This window comes from Melanerpes formicivorus, unplaced genomic scaffold (genome assembly GCF_026170545.1).
Source record: "Melanerpes formicivorus ecotype bairdi unplaced genomic scaffold, bMelFor1.0.p_v2 SCAF_8, whole genome shotgun sequence".
Lineage (NCBI taxonomy): Eukaryota > Metazoa > Chordata > Aves > Piciformes > Picidae > Melanerpes > Melanerpes formicivorus.
In genome coordinates, this window is record NW_027142360.1 from 17424601 (window position 1) to 17440613 (window position 16013).

Below are 16013 nucleotides of genomic sequence, written 5' to 3' on the forward strand. Positions count from 1 at the left end.
GGATCCTTGAGTCTGCGGGGGGGAAGGACCTGCTGTAAGTGAGCAGTCAGCTGCTGTTTAGAATACTGTGCTGAGTTGGAATGAAAGCATTGAAAAAGTCAATATGGATTTAAAAAAAATATCCTGTGCCAAGGCAATGGTCTCTCTTGGAATGTCCACAGAAGAACTGCTTCTCACTTTTGACACACATGTACAGACAGGCATGACAGGAACTGCTGAGTTTGTTCCCTGCTGGGACATTGTTGTACTCATCATTAGAGCCTATTCTTGTCACTGCCACCTTTATGTGGAGTTTCAGATGAGAAACAAGTAAGAGCTGGCTAATGGGGTTGAGGTGGCTGGCTTATTCTTGCAGGAAGTTTTTGCAAGTTGTGCAGGAAGAGGCCAGAAACAGCCATTTTTCCTGATGCTGCACCTGTTCTGCAGGTAAAGAGAAGACCTTCCTTCAGACCTGGCACTGTCTCGACTGTCTCATTAATATAACAGAAAGAGGAATGCCAGCCCTCTGGTGCTGCACTTTCTGCTTTTCACAGGTGTGATTATTTCATAATATTCTAATATGCTTTAAAACCAGTGGCACACACTAGGGACTAGCTGGCCTAAAGCATATGGATGCACTGTAGCTCTGCTAGCCTCAGGATGGTCAAAGAGATACAGGATTATTGTCTTCTGTCTGGGATCTTTCTCAACATCCAAACACTCACACAGAGCTAAGAAGAGCACTGTATTATGACAGTGCCTTCTGATGTGTAGAAGGGTAGAAAGATTACGCTAGAAGATGAGGAAGCAGGTTCAGTCCATGTTCTCAGAAGGCTGGTGAGAGGCAGAGAGGTGAAGGGAGAAGGATCTGGTCACTCATCATGCCCAAAAGGTCATATCCTTGAGCCAGACAGCTCCCCTCCCAGGAGAGGCTGTGTTCAGCTGTGGCTGTTTTTCACTGTGAGAATCCAGACCAACTCTTGTGAGAAGACCACAGATGCAGCAGCCAACCACCCTCAATGACAAAAATGGAAAACAGGAAAACTAAATTCTGGACTGTGCCAGGAGGACTTAAAAGCAGCAAGATACTTCCTTACCACTGCCGAGCATAGTAAGCATCATCACAGGGAAAGCCACTCGCTGTGAGCAGAGAGACTTGCCAGCCTGCCAGGCTCCTGGTCTGTTTGCCAAACATCAGGGAACTGTTTGGACCCCCACAAATACATCCAGCAACTGCAGTGGCCAGTACTTAAATGTAAACCCTCTGCCACAGAAAGACACATTTCCTGTACAGAAGGAGGCACTATGAGTAACTGATATAATAGTGAGAAAGAGGACATGCAAATTCTATCCCACACTTGAATGTGGGCAGAACATTAAGGCTACAATGAAAGCAATGAGATCGCTGATGACCACAGCAACCTTTAGGCTCTCACCTCAGCAAGAGGAAGGGTTGCCCCAGATCTGCTCATGAAGCCAGTGCAGGGAGCAGATGTGACTGTGTCTAGCCCTCCTTCTTCTATCTCCTACCCAAGGCCTCTACAGAGACACTGTCTTCTTCAAGTTAGACTGATAGAAGCATCAAACCTTGATGGCAGGCACTATCTGCTCATGAACTCTGTGGGCCACAATGCCGTAGAGCTGCTTTAAAGCTCTCTTAAAAATGTGAGGCATTCCAGTCATTTTAATTACTGTGCATTGCATAAGCCAGAAACCAGTTCATACAAAGGAACAACAGAAAAGTGATTTTCAATCGCTCTCACTCTCTTCTCTGCTTAGTGTGAGCTTCCAAAGCTCTGGGAACACCAGCTCTTATTACCATTTGAAGCACCTCATCTATTTGAAATCTCTTTGTTCAGTCACTTAAAGCTATTGATGCAGTTTAGAAGGGTTTAAAAAAGAAAAAAAACTTTAGTATGGAAATGGCTACAGCAGCATGAAAGCAAAGCAAGAGAAATGTGGAAAACTCATAATAAACAGAAATGAGAGAAAATTAATTGCTTGGAATGACGCACAGGCAGGTAGAGCCAAGCAAATCACATTGTGTACTCCCCCCAAGCTCTGTCAGACCATCTAATCACAGCCTACTGGCTTGAACCCTGCATGGTACTGAGCCCTTTGGCCCCGATCCAGAAATGCTCTTAAGCTTATATTTAACTTTGTCCATGCAAATGGTCCTGTTGACTTCAGGAGAACATTTTGTGTGCTTAAAGTTGAACATGTGCCTTAGTGTTTTGCTGGATTGGGGCCAAAGAGCGCAGTCATGTGCAGGAAACATTTAAACGTGATAAGGCTGTTAAAAGATATTTCCTGGTTGCCTTTCTGCAGCTGATGCCACATCATAGCCTGATTGGAGGATCCTCACACTACTGAGAGGATGACTTCATATTCTACAGTCCTGGAGACACATGGTGCTTATGGTCTGCTCCTGGGCTGGGTCCTCTTGGTATGCAAAAACTGTAAAGGATCCTTGAAGACTGAACACAGTATAAGAGAGTTAGAGCTGATGAAGGTTTAATGGTGTATCTCTAATTAAAAGCTTGGGAATGGGATAGAGTGTTACCTATGTCTGGCTTGCAGACAGGAAGGTGACGCAATTCCTTTGCAGCCTCAGAGAAAGAGATCAAATGAATTCTTTTTCTTTTTCATATGTATTTATAGAATCAAAGACATTTTTTGAAGATAGAGTCCTCATATTTTAAGCAGCATATGAAGTTCACTGATAAAATGGGGGGAACGAACAGAGGTGGAGATTTTCCAACCTTTTTCACACTTATAAATCATAGCAAACACAAACATTTTTAAACAAAACAATATTCTCAAGGGACAGTCTCAGGAAAAATAAAAAAGACATTCTGAAAAAAAGAAACAGATAATTAGGAAACAGAATCTTTAGCCTGGAGAAGAGGAGGCTCAGGGGGGACCTCATTGCCCTCTACAACTACCTGAAGGGTGGTTGTAGCCAGGAAGGGGTTGGTCTCTTCTCCCAGGCAACCAGCACCAGAACAAGGGGACACAGTCTCAAGCTGCGCCAGGGGAAGTTCAGGCTCGAGGTGAGGAGAAAGTTCTTCACCGAGAGAGTCATGGGTCATTGGAATGGGCTGCCCGAGGAGTTGGTGGAGTCACCATCCCTCGAAGTGTTCAAAAGGAGACTGGACGTGGCACTTGGTGCCATGGTCTAGTCATGAGGTCTATGGTGACAGTTTGGACTCGATGATCCTCGAGGTCTCTTCCAACCTTGGTGATACTGTGATACTGTGATGCAACTCATGACCTCTCTGTGAGATGGCATGGGGGTACTGTCAAAAAAAAGGACATCAGCTCAAAACACACCTACCCTTTCCCACCTGTTGCATAAAAGAGGAAAAAACAATGATATTTCCCAGAGGGTAGGATGCTGAGCTCATGTAAAAATATGAGAATCATCAACTTCAAGGAGAGTTTTTAGGACAAAAGGCGGCTTCTGAGCAACTTGTCAGGTGGATAATTTAGAATAATGGCAGGACTCTAAATCAAGCCAAGTTACTGTTAAAAAGTTCAAGTGGGAAAAGTGCCCATACTTCTGAAGCTTTTAAAATGACTATATTGTTAAGGAGATGGCAGGAGCATTCACACTGCAGGCTGAAATCTTCTGACTTCATTCATGACATAGTCAGTTTCAGCCAGCTGAGGTCCGGTGATGAACTGGAGTGTTCAGCCACTACATGTGTCAGGGATTTCTTTTCTGCTGCTAGTGGTAGTACTGGGTTTTTTCCCTTCCTTCTTTCCTTCCTTCCTGCCCTCCTTCTCTCCCTCTCTTTGGCCAGCAGTTCCTGTAGTTTGGTGAAGCCCCTTCTGTAGTACTTACATGCAGATGCTTTTGTCTGTTCTGAAACAGCTGGCATCCCTTACAAAGAAATCTGATCAGAAAGGAAGCAAATATGTCTTTAGTTCATTTACAGCAACATCTTATGCCTCTTGAAGGAATATCCCAAAGTGCTTTTATCTTAGTCTCTGCAGCTAGCTCTGGGACTTGTGGAAGGAAAATGATGTTGTTAATATGCTCCTGTGGTAAATTGTGGTGAATATCTGTGGAAGCATAAGGTAGTTCTCTCTCCTGAAATGTAACTGAGACACCCAACTTCACATCTTTCCTTTTCCAAAGGGTCAGATCTTTAGATGTTGCGAGGAATCTAGCTTCACGGGAGGGAAACGCAACGATCTCTTGCAGCGCAGTGCCCCCTAGCACTGTCTCCGCACATTCATAGGGAATGGAGGGGAGGCCACTTTTGCTCAGTCAACAACACCTGCAGGACATGGTTTCCCTGGGAATTTTCACACCAACTATTGACCCAGCCCAGACATGCTTAGCTTGTGGGATCCGACACGATCACAGCATGAAGTCGTGTGGCTGCTTGATAAAGCATAGAGATCCTTAATTGTGTTCAACAGCATGTTCTTGGTGGAGGACTGGAATTACACAGATTTCTTTATTTGGTGACATTAACCAAATGTGAACTCTAGTTTTCTCATATGAAGATCAAGGTCTTTATTTCCTCTTTCTTTCTCTGATATGATTTTTTTTAATGGTCATATAAGGCTGAGAGTCTGATAGTTTTTATTTATCCCTTTGCAGTTTCTCCCATGAAGACAGGGCATAGAGCAGGAACTCATATAATGAGTTCCCCTTTCAGTACCTTCACTGACTTTCTGTGTTGACATTATCAACATTTTCTCATATAAACACTCAGAGTCCCAGCCTGGCTCTTCCAGAGTGGACTGTATTGGTAAGTCTCTCTGAATATCTAATACATATTAAGAGAGGATAATATATGATATCTCTATTTACAGATGATACAATGAATGTATAGGCAGCTTAAATGATTTAACCAAGGCCTCCCAGCAGGGCACTGGACAGAGTGAGTTTTCCTGAGTACTGTTTGCACTCTGGTTTCTGTGTATGAAATGCACCCTTTAAGTGGTATATTATTATTATTACTACTATTATTATTATTATTATTATTATACAGTACCCAGTCCTGACTCAAAACCCTGCATCCCTACTACTATGGAGAAGTTAATCACTTGTATATAGGTATATATACAAGTATATAAGAATCCAAAAAGCAGGTAAATCTGCTAAGCCCTAACTGAGCACTCCAGGCAATGCCAATACATGCATTAAAACCAATTCTGGATCACCCATCAAATAGTGGTATAAAAGAAAGGTAAGCCTATCCACATGGCCTGCACACAATCCCTTCCAAATAGAAGTGCCTTGACCCTGCAACAAGCTATGGCACTCCTTTTCATCCCAAAAAGTAATGGCAGATGGCTCCTCTGGGGTGTATCTGGAAAGTGAACTAGTTCTTGTAATCAACACAAGCTTGGTCTTTAAAAAGCTTAGTTGGTCACACTTCTGTGACTTGAATGGGCCTGTGTAACTTCAGTGACTTCTAGCCTCCTTCCTCTGCCTATTCGGAAACTGAGAAGATGATGGAAGGGTTTGTTTTTAAATCTCCTCTCTGTGTGTCCTGCATCTGTGTATTCTCATCACTGAGCATTCACACAGCACCCAGCATCTTTAAGGCTTATTACAAAGCATTCAGCTTGCTAGTCCTAGAACACACAAGAAAGTTGCTATTAGAGAAATGAAGAAATATACTCAGAGGAGTTACTTGGCCAGAGAGTGAAGGGAGGTGGTGCTGGAAGTGTGATTATAATCAAGTTGTGTGTGGGCCAAACTCACTCTTATTTACGCCAGTGTCAGGTTATGGAATAATTCCACTTCTCTCTGGTACTGATCTGAGCTGTTGATAGACCAGGTGCATCATGAAGTTGGTGATATCAGACTTTTTACAACAACAAAACAAAAAATGAAAGTGCCAGACACACCTCATTTTTCTTATGCATTACTCTGTTGAGAGCAGTGGAGTCATTCCTTGTTTACATCCAGTGAGAATGAGTGACAGTTCAATCTGAAGGGTTCAGCTCCAGCTGTAGTACCCTGAGCAAACAGTCCAAGCACCTAAGGAGCTTTTTGCATAGGGTTTTTCATACTGCAACTTAGGGTCAAACAATTCAGACACTAACTTACCTAAATGAAATAATGAAATCTCCTGCTTAATACCCTGCCTTATATGTTTTATATATATACATATATATATATTTATATGACCCGTTATCACCTCAACACCATCCAGTTTTCAGAGTGTGCTCACTAATACACATTCCTGAGAAGCTCTCATCACTATTATCCCTTTTTTATAGAATGGGATTTGAATCACAGTGAGACAAAGCTGTCACACAGGTTGTCTGTATCACAGCAAGGGCTTCCTACTGGTAGCACTGTAACCTTGATCTCTACTAGCAACACCCATCTGGAAGTTTTGTGTACTGATGCTTCATGTAAGTGCCTGTGTTTCGTATGACTGGAGGCTTGCATTTTATATGGATGGTATGATTAAAGAAAAGGTGTAGGCAGGCTGTGCTTCACCCAGATGGAGCAGAATTATAAATCTAAGGACTTAGCTGACTATTTAGAAATTTAGGACAGCTGGTCCCTGGCCTTTAATACCAGCATAATTTATAACTAGACATGCTTAAGTCTTGTAAACCCCGTGGAAAGTACTCTGACATTATATATACTGGTTTGATACTGTGATTAATCACTCCTCAGTCTCCTTTGCAGGATAATAAGGCTGTCTGTATCTTGCAGCTGGCAGTCTGCTTCCTTAAGGTCCCAGCTCTTCTATAACATTTACATTTCTACAGCTGATAGACATTTACGGTTCCAGAAGGGGATAAGGGAAAACAAAACAAACAGGACTTTTCTGTAAATTCCACTAAAGCTGCACTGCTAAAATACACTTTGAGATTAAATGTTGGGAGTGCCCGGGTAGCTACGACACTGCTTTTTCCAGCTTGGTCTTAGTTTCTGATCCTTTTCTGACCCAAAGCCCTGAGAAGAGGAAGTAATGGTGGTGGGGTGACAGGGGAAGAAAGAGCATTTGAGCAGGATTAAAAACCACAGGATGAAATCCTGGTTTACAGTTCAGCTAGGTCTTGTCCTTCTTTTCCTCCATCCTCTTTTCACAGCCTATTAAAAGAGGAAAAGAAGCAACACGAAGCACTCCTCTTGAGTTTTCTGGTCCCTTTCTGAAAGCGTTTTAGCATGCTATTTCACCTCTTCCAGTTTTAAAGCAGCTTGCAGACAGTCGAGTAGCTTTCAAGGGAAACCGCCCGAGCTTTCCAAGCGAACCCCGACCCCTGTGTGTGTTTTCCAGATGCCTCTTATCCTGCGGAATGGAGTGGCAGGCGGAGGCAGGTGCAGACTAGGGTGGCGGGGGACGTTTCGGGGCCGCAGACGGCGGTGGGACAGAAACTCGCTGATACCTCGAAGGCACAACTAGCTTTTCAATAGTCTGAACTCCCCCGGCGGCACTAGCAGCGGGGGATGGGAACTTCTCAGAGCAGCTGGAAGGGACGCAGGCAGAGGACGGGGACTTCTCGAGCGGCCGGTGGCGCAGGTAGCCAGCGGCTCAGCGCCCCGCCACCACCACCCGCACCGCGGTCCCCGCACTATTCCGTATAAGGCGCTGAAGCCGCGGCCCCGCCCCGGTCCGCTGGCCTCTCCCGCCGATGAGGTAATGCGGGGCTCCCATTGGTCCGGGGCGGCGGCGCCCCCGGAGCCCGAGAGGGCGCGATCGAGGCTATAACTCCGCGTACCGGGACGCCGCCGTGCAGCGCAGCTTCGCACAGCTCGGCATCGTGCTGTACCCCTCGGCCGCCGGGAGCTGCAGACTTGCCGTGCCCTTGGGCTCGCATCTTCCCACCGATCGAGAGCTGCGCTGCTGAGGCTAGCGAGAGAGTGAGAGGAGCAGTGTGAGGAGGCAGGCAGATCGCGGAGCGTGGGCTCTTAGAAGTGAGAATAAAGTGAGGCGGACGAAACAGCGGCTGCCCTCCCGCTCCGCAGAAGTGAGGAGGCACCTCGGAAGGCAGCATGACGGCGTGGCTGAGCTTCCTCGTCGTGTTCCTCTGCAGCTGGAGCCTGCGTGACTTGGTGGTGGAGGCTTGCACTTGTGTCCCCATCCACCCGCAGGACGCTTTCTGCAACTCCGACATCGGTAAGTACCGCGGGCAGGCGGCGCCTTCTCCTCGCCCTTCAGCCGCCGCGGGGTGAAGCTGCCCGTTGGGGCTGGGAGGGCACCGTGAAGGAGGGATGAGACTCTTGTGAGCAGGCGGCACCTGTCCCATTGCTGCGAAACCTGCGTGTCTGCAAAGTTCTGCGGGACCCAGAGTGCGTGCGGGCAGCAGTTGGGCTGCCACCACAAGTAAGCAGTGAAAACAGACGAGGGGTAGGTTGAAGTGGTGTGGAGTGACTTCACCTTTCAGGATAGGTTATGGCTCTGCATACATCTGGGGTGCTAAGAGGAGAGATGTGTGGTGGCAGACCTCTCAGGGGTGGTGGGAAGTGAAGGTGAGCTGTTGTGGCAGATCCTGTTGCATGACAGTGGCAGCAGCCTCTCCAAGAAATACTTTAAAGAAATCAGTAATTACAAGAGTGGCCTGTTTCCTACAGCAAGACAGAAACATAATTGGAGGTGTGGGCAGACAAAATTTCTTCCACAACCTGGTGACAAATAATAGGAGATGGGATTAGGACTAGATCTCTCAAGCCAAGAAACCACCTGCAATGGTTGGTGTTGGAAGGTGCAGCCCAGAAAGGCTTGTGGTGCTGCACCAGTAACTTCAGAAAGAACTTCAGGAGAAGCAGGTAGCAAGTGTCTCCATGCTTTTTGCATGCTGTGTTGTGATCTTTGCAGCCGTGGGAGATGTATAAACGTGCACACTTTTTGGAAGGTACATTTTCACTGGATTCTGGTTGATGTCTGGTTTTGGCATCCCTCAGGGACTTCACTACACTAACTTTAAATAAGGGACAAGGGAAACACCCAGAATCTCTGCGAAGGTAATAGAGACTGTGGTCTTAAGTTCTTTGGTTTGTAGCCAAGGATGGTTAACCAAATATGGTTGGTTGATACTTGCTAACTGTCCTGTAGCAAAGTATGTGAAATCAATAAGTGGTGTCCTTTGAGTTAATACTGGACACATGTCCACATAACAGTGAATACAGGCTGTCACTTCAGCAACTGTGAGTGGATTGGATGAGTGAACTCTCCTTGCACCTTGCGATGGTTTAACCATGAATTGTTTTAGTAGCACAGTGTAAAAGGCGTTAGGGAACTTTGCAGCGCTGGTGTCCGCACAATACTGACTTCAAGCGGAATCTGCAGAGAAATCTTCTGGGCAATTACTATGAAGTCAGATAGAAAACATTTCTCACGACAGCAGAACACCCATTGCTATGACCCCTGCCAGTGAATCTTTCAAGTTAGCTAAGTTTATTGGCCAAAAAAAAAGGGAGGAATCTCTGGCTTGCCTTTAACTCTTCCACAGAAACTGCAGTTATGCCTGGTTATCCATGTCTGGTTTGTATAGTGTATCTGCTCTTGAATGCCAAAAATCCCCAAATTCCAACATGTTAAAAGTGCTGAGAAGGTTACAGTTTGCTCCAGTGATGATAGTCTGAAAAATATCTATCAAATAATTTTATACTGGGGAATTTTTCTGGGAAGCAGCAGTGTTCAGAGTTCTGTGGCCAATCCATAGTTTGGATCCATGAGTGTGCCATCTAAGTGGCAACTGCCAGGGAGAGTGTCCTTTCTGGGAAAGTGAGACTGGGAACCTATTTGTCCAGAGCTAAAGCTGATGACAGCGTGTGGGCTTCATCACCTGGATTTTGAGAGGGGCGACTACTTACATGCTCAGATTAGGTCACATTATGTTAGCTTAAGGGTAGTTTAGAGTTTAATTCAACTTCTTAAAATGGTGTTAAGTAAGTTTTTGTTATGAATACATGCTGACATATATTTGCTAGATGCATAAGTGACCAGGACTATGGTAAAGTATGAAGTTTCATAGAACTGTGCTTCTAAACTCTAGGGCACAAACTTTCTTTCCTGCTCTGATTGCCTGGTTGAGTTTGAAGTCATCTTCATTTCTCCTTTCTCTGTTCAGGACTCTTCATTATACTATGTCCTTGGCTTTGCTCTAGGACATGGTATTTAAAAAAGTTTATGTCAGTGGGGCTGTCATGCTTTCAGACATCATGTCTATGCAAAGGAGAAGTGCAAGGGGAAGGAGTGTCCTAGTAGAAGATTTAAATGCAAGTTTGCTTAAGACTACAGTTCTGTGTAATGGGCAGAAGCAAAGTAAATCCTTAAGTTTGCTAGAAGTGTCTGGAAAATGTGATGGTGTTTCTGCAGGCTGATTTTAGTAAATGCTGTCATGTTCTTCATGTGCTGAAAAGGCAAAAAGTACACTGAAGCTTTCTGGCTCTGGAGGAGTTAACCATCTCCATGGAAACCGATGGCAGTGTACTAGTGCAGTGTTTAGACAGGCTAAACTACACGCTGGGTTATAAAACACATTGTGGGGAAGAAAGGGACTTGGCAGCAAGTTTTTATCGCTCTTGAAACTCCTGACAAAATACCAGCTCAAAAGGGAGGAGTCAATGCAGTAAGGGCTGGAGGAAAAGAGCTTTTTAAAATAGCTCTTAAAACAATACAAGAAACTAGCTAGCTAGTGGCAGCCTAGGAGAGGTTTTTCATCTTTAAAAGCACTGGATTATGAAGAAGGAGAAAACTTAGCTTAGAAGTGTAATGAAAACTTTTACTGCTGGTCTTTCATGCCTAGCCAGTGAAGTCTTACTCTCAAGTTTATTCTCTTCTCCTTTAATCTGATCTTGCTAGACATTTAATTTTTGATCTCCCTGTGGCTCAGTTCTGATACAGCCTCCCAACTCTTCAGTCATTAGAAGGTTTTAATCTTTACAGAAACAGATGGTCAAATAAACCCATTGGGAAGGGCAAGATTTCAATATGTACATCAGTTGAAAGTGGAGGTTGTGGTCTTCTGAAGGAAACTTGGACTCCATACACAACAATTATTTTTTTTCCTTATTAAAAAAAGGAGGCAGGGGGAGGGAAGGGAAAGGACTTCTGCCAGACTGTTCACAAGGGGTCTTTTCACTCAGCATGAGTGTTCCAGCATGATGAATGGAACAGAAGTGAAGAGGTGTGTCTTATCTGGCCCTCTGAGGTCAATCAATAATAAAATTGCTGTTTTAACTCTTGGCTTTCTTTCTTTAACTAGATCAATAAGTGCCAGAACAGGCAGTACAATAATTAGACAAACAGCAACTGCTATGACTTGCCATCTGAACTTTGCTTCCTCCACTCCTGCCCCCTGCCTACGACCCCTTCCAGATGTGAATATTTTTCTTTTGTTTGAATTAAGAGACCTTTTGAAAGAACAGACACCAGGCATGCTTTGTTCCATTGTGACAAAGCTGTGACATTTCCAGCTGGACATAGCTAACATGAAAAGGGCTTGTTTGTCCTTTTTTCGCAGGAGCAGCAGGAACTTTTGAGCTTGGCTGCTGAATGTTGCATTCACAGGTTTGGAAAAACACCTCCTTCCTGGCCCACTCTTTGCCTTACCTCCCCTTCAAAACCCCCACAAAAATAATAATAATAAAAAAACCCCACAAACCAAACAAAACCAACAAAACCCAAACCAAACCACAAAACCCCCACACCCACCCAACCGAAAACAAACCTCCAAAAAAATCCCCAACCAATCAACAAAAAAACCAAACCAAAACACCAAAGAGGTTGTGGGAAGAGAGAGAGGCAACCCAGCAATAAAGTACTCTGTCCACTTGATACCTGTCTCACTTTCATCTTGTGCATATACTTCAGGAAAGAGCTGTGGCACTACAAGCTATCTCTTACCCAAGTTCAAAGGACGGATAGTTGGTGTTGGGGGAAGAAATATCTGTTTCACAAAGATTCTGATGGGCAATGCTCCTCTCTGTTCCAAATAACCCCACTCTTGTTGAGTTGGAGTTGGCAGGCTTTGGGGAGGTGAGGGTGAACTCTTAGAGTCCCTCAGTGCTTAAAGAAGCATTAATTTCTTCATTCCTGCGGTATCCATAGTACTGAGTTCATGACACCTGCAGTGGCTGACCTCCTTTGAACTGATAATACGGTATGAGAGGAGCAAGAAACAACAGAGAAGGAGGAGGAAGCTCATGCTTTTGGCCCAGTGTCTAAGCATCTAATTGAAAACTTGCTCCTTTTCTTTCACTGTTTTTCTTGAATTGATAATTCCACCTTCTCACTGATAAGCTAGAAAAGATATGCAGAACAACTTGATCATGTGTGAAACTTCGAGCATGGATTCTATGCCTTGGGGTCCGTAGTGAGGCCACATGTGCTGTCTTATCCCTTAAGGCAGAGAAGGAAGGTCTGCCAAATTAACTTAAAAGTTAAAATAAGCCAGGTCTAATTAATTATTATACCAGTCCTTTGAGTTGGATGTAAACCAGACTTTTGGGTGACATGCCATGGTAATGGTTGCAAAAGTGTTGTACTCGCTTTGGAATCAGACTTTTGTTGAGGAAGTAATGATGTGGTTTCATTTTTAGACTGAACTTCCCTTTGAGGCATTTTAGAAGCAGGAAATCTGAGAAGCATTGAATTCCATTTTACATGGGAAGAAATTGAGGAGATTTGTTTAACCTCTGTGGAATTCCATTGTCGAGGGTAAAAACTGTGGTAAAAGAGGGTGTTCCGTGTGCCTGGTCATGCCTTCTGACAGAAAGATGGCCATTCTAAACTGAACTGCCATATGCAATAGAAGCAAAAATACAAGCTGGTTATTTGTTAGTTACTTTTAATTAAAATTCATAGCAGAGTAGAGAATTCCCCTTGTGGGATCTGGAGTTTGTCACTTTTCCAAAAGCACTTATTAACAAAAATGTAGTGGAAATTGCTGTTTGGACAATGTAGTGCAGAATGTTACGTAAGGCTCCTTTGGTATCTTTTTACTATTGCATATGCTACTCCAGATTTCCTGCAGGAAGTAACTCCAGCAAGACCTCTGAGCCAGCAGAGAGCCAGATGTTTTAACCTTGAGCCTTAGAGCTCTTTGCTTTGTGGTGAAATTTGTTGCATTCTTATTTTCACTGCTTTCCCACCTGTTCTTGAGAACTCTCCACCTGTCAACTGCTCCTCTTTCTGGGAAGAAGGGGGCTGGTGGGAACACAGTAATCTACAGCCATGTGAAGCACTAGCATTTTGTAATTTAGCAAAAGTTTTCATCTGGGGTTGGGAATGGCCTGCTTTGTTCATACCTGGGTTTTGGGATGAGCAGATTTGATTGTTTCACTGTCACAGAGGTGGCACAAGGCGACACGTTTATTCTGAGCTTCAGTGGAGTTCACGTTTTCCAAGACACAAACCAGAGTTAGTCCTGCTCTTTCAGAGTCTCTTAGCTATGGCAACTGGATTGGAATCTGATGAAATGGATCTCTGCACTCATGCATAATCCCACTGATGGTCATGGTGGGTGGGACCAAGAATCTTTAGTAGGAGCACTCATTGAATCACCTTAGCCTTAAGTTTAAAGTAATGAAAACTTAGTTTTTCCATGTAAAAACGTTGTCTGATGTCATATTTCTTATTCTTCACTGCTCCAAGACCATTTGGAGCTCTTATGTAGCCTAGCCAAGCGTACATCACTGAAGAAAGGAGCCTGTTTGGTCTGGGTAGGAGGTCTTGTCATGAAATGAAGCTCCTACCGGATGCTCTCTGGAAAAGTTTGTAAGAGCTGGTAGACTGGAGAGAACATCTTGGTTTGAGGTAGCAGGCAAGGCCAGTCATAATATCTTCAGTGTGTGTGACTGAGTTTTCTTTTAATTGCAAGGTGGGTTTTTATTTTGTTTTGTTTTTTTAATTATTATTCAAGATGAAGAGACTTTTGCTCTGATGCACTGCTTGTTGCTGTAGACTTTGAGGGCATGGTTCCGTCTTTTACATGGTGCTGTAAGCTGGAAGCAACTTCAATTATACTGGTGAAATGATAGTAATGTAAGAGATAAGAAAGGAAGATTTGGCCTTCAAGCAAATGCAGAGTTCATTAAAGGCCTACTGTAGCTCATCTAAACCTCTGAAGAGCTCCCACATGCCATTTGAAAGTGTACTTATGTGACTATTGGACTGTTACTGCTCTTTAACTACCCCTTAGGTAGCTTTCTCTGAGACAAATTTGATCAGAGCAGCTGTCTCATTTGGAACTGTTGTAAGATTGTCTTTTCCTCAGCTTTGTAGCATTTGTTGCAAATAGGGCTGAAGGTCTAAGTACTTGGAGCATAGAGGAGGAAGGCATACTGCTAGGGCTTTATTAATAATAATTCTACAGCTCTTTCTCTAGTGCAGCTAATTGAATGAGCATACCAAAATCACTAGTGCTCTACTTGCCACTGATTTTGCTACCAACATTGTTTGCCCATAATGGGCTAGGTCCTTGCTTAAAACAAAGGTTAAACTGGATTTGCTTAGGAATACTTGAGAAAAGATGGCTAACCACTGATTTTCAAATTCTTGCTATTTGAAAGTGTTAGGCTGGTGCTGGGCCTGGGGTAAATGACACCAAGGTGGGCTAAATGGATTTACACCCCCTAATACAAGATCTAAAATCTGACCTGGCTATTAGTATGGAATGGAAATACCTTGTGTAAAGCAGGTGCAGTGCCACTAGGCTCAGCAGTATTTCACCATCTTGTATCAGAGTTTGATTTGACTTGATTGTTTCAGGGGTTTAAGATGAATGTTCTGAACACTAGAGAACTTAAAACTGTAATTAAAAAAAAACCCTTAACCCTCTACTGTAATGTGAAGCAGTTCCCTTGAGTGACCAGAGTAAAGTTTTAGTGCATTAACTGACAGTGTCTAATAAGATAAAAATGCAAGCAGTTTTACACAACCCTGACTATTTATTCAGAGTAACTGTCAGCTAGAAAAGATTCTGGGAGTCTTTTGGAAACAAGATAGAAGTCTCTTGAGTTGTGAGCTGGTAAAATAAATGTTGACTGTGAATAGTCCAGATTCGTGCTAGTGTTTATATTAGACCTTTCCAAAGGACAATTGCAGCCCTTGGAAACAGTATACAGACAATAAAACTCAAATTAAATAGCAAAGAGGCACATATGCAAAAAATAACATCAAACCTCATCAAATGTCAGCTGTAAAATTTCATTTTCATTTTAGGAAGAAAGGAGGTGATTTGGGGTGTCCTTCCTGGGACTGAAATGCATCAGAAAGCAGCAGAAAGCAGTGCTTGGAGAGAATATCTAGCAGGGCATTGTCAGCTCCAGGATAAGGTCTTGGGTTGTGCTAGTTGGGAACTAGTGGGCTTGACTCTGAAAGTTTATGTCTTTATTACAGGTTGGGGAAGAGAATGAGCACAGGCTTAATGGGAGAAGATACTTATGAGCTGTAGGAGTGGCACAGGCCCTTCAAAGATTAGTCTTGCAGTACAGGGTGTGGAGGGTTACTGGAGAAAGAAGTCTATGTGGAGGCATTGATGAAGAACTAGATAAGGTTGTCCAGGCTAATCGAAATAGTTAACTGACATGTGATAGGCCACCCCATCTGAAACTATATCAGACATGCCCAAGGTGGATCTAATCCTGCCAGGAGAATAAATGTGGCTTTAGGGAATCTGCAAGCAGGAGAACAATCTGATGCTATACTGATTGATGTCTAACAGCCTGTGCATATTAATTGCTGACTAGCAATCAAGGCTTAGGCTTTGAAAAAGCCTGGCTGGGTGGACTGGCTATGCATTGAGCACACGCACTTTACTCTGGACTCTCTGTGATTCTAGCAAAGCTGTTGCATTCCTCCATTCAGATGAATGCAAATTTCCTTCAAACAGGCCTTCAGAAAGTGCAGGTTGCATGGGTGTATGTGGAGGGCTTGGGCTCCTTTCATTTTCACCAGGTGAGTTACAAGGAAAGTACAACTTAGCTGGAAAATGGTGCAGATTGTGTAGCAGGAGAAACAAACAAAATTAAGCCAGGTGTAACCTGTCATCTAAAGGTACTTTTGATACATATGGTGTAGCAACCTGACCTACTGCAGTCA

At 43.8% G+C, this 16013-nt stretch overlaps 2 protein-coding genes across 6 annotated transcripts in view; one reads left to right on the forward strand and one right to left on the reverse strand.

Annotated features, from left to right (window-relative positions):
• SYN3 (synapsin III) overlaps window positions 1–16013 on the reverse strand; it is a 261375-nt gene that overhangs the window by 82402 nt on the left and 162960 nt on the right. The gene's annotated exons all lie outside the window — the stretch shown is intronic.
• Window positions 7685–16013, forward strand: part of TIMP3 (TIMP metallopeptidase inhibitor 3) — a 41090-nt gene continuing 32761 nt past the window's right edge. Inside the window, exon 1 of the mRNA XM_068142336.1 lies at window positions 7685–8084. Coding sequence (XP_067998437.1) covers window positions 7961–8084 — 124 coding nt within the window. The 5' untranslated portion in view covers window positions 7685–7960. The remainder of the gene's footprint in view (window positions 8085–16013) is intronic.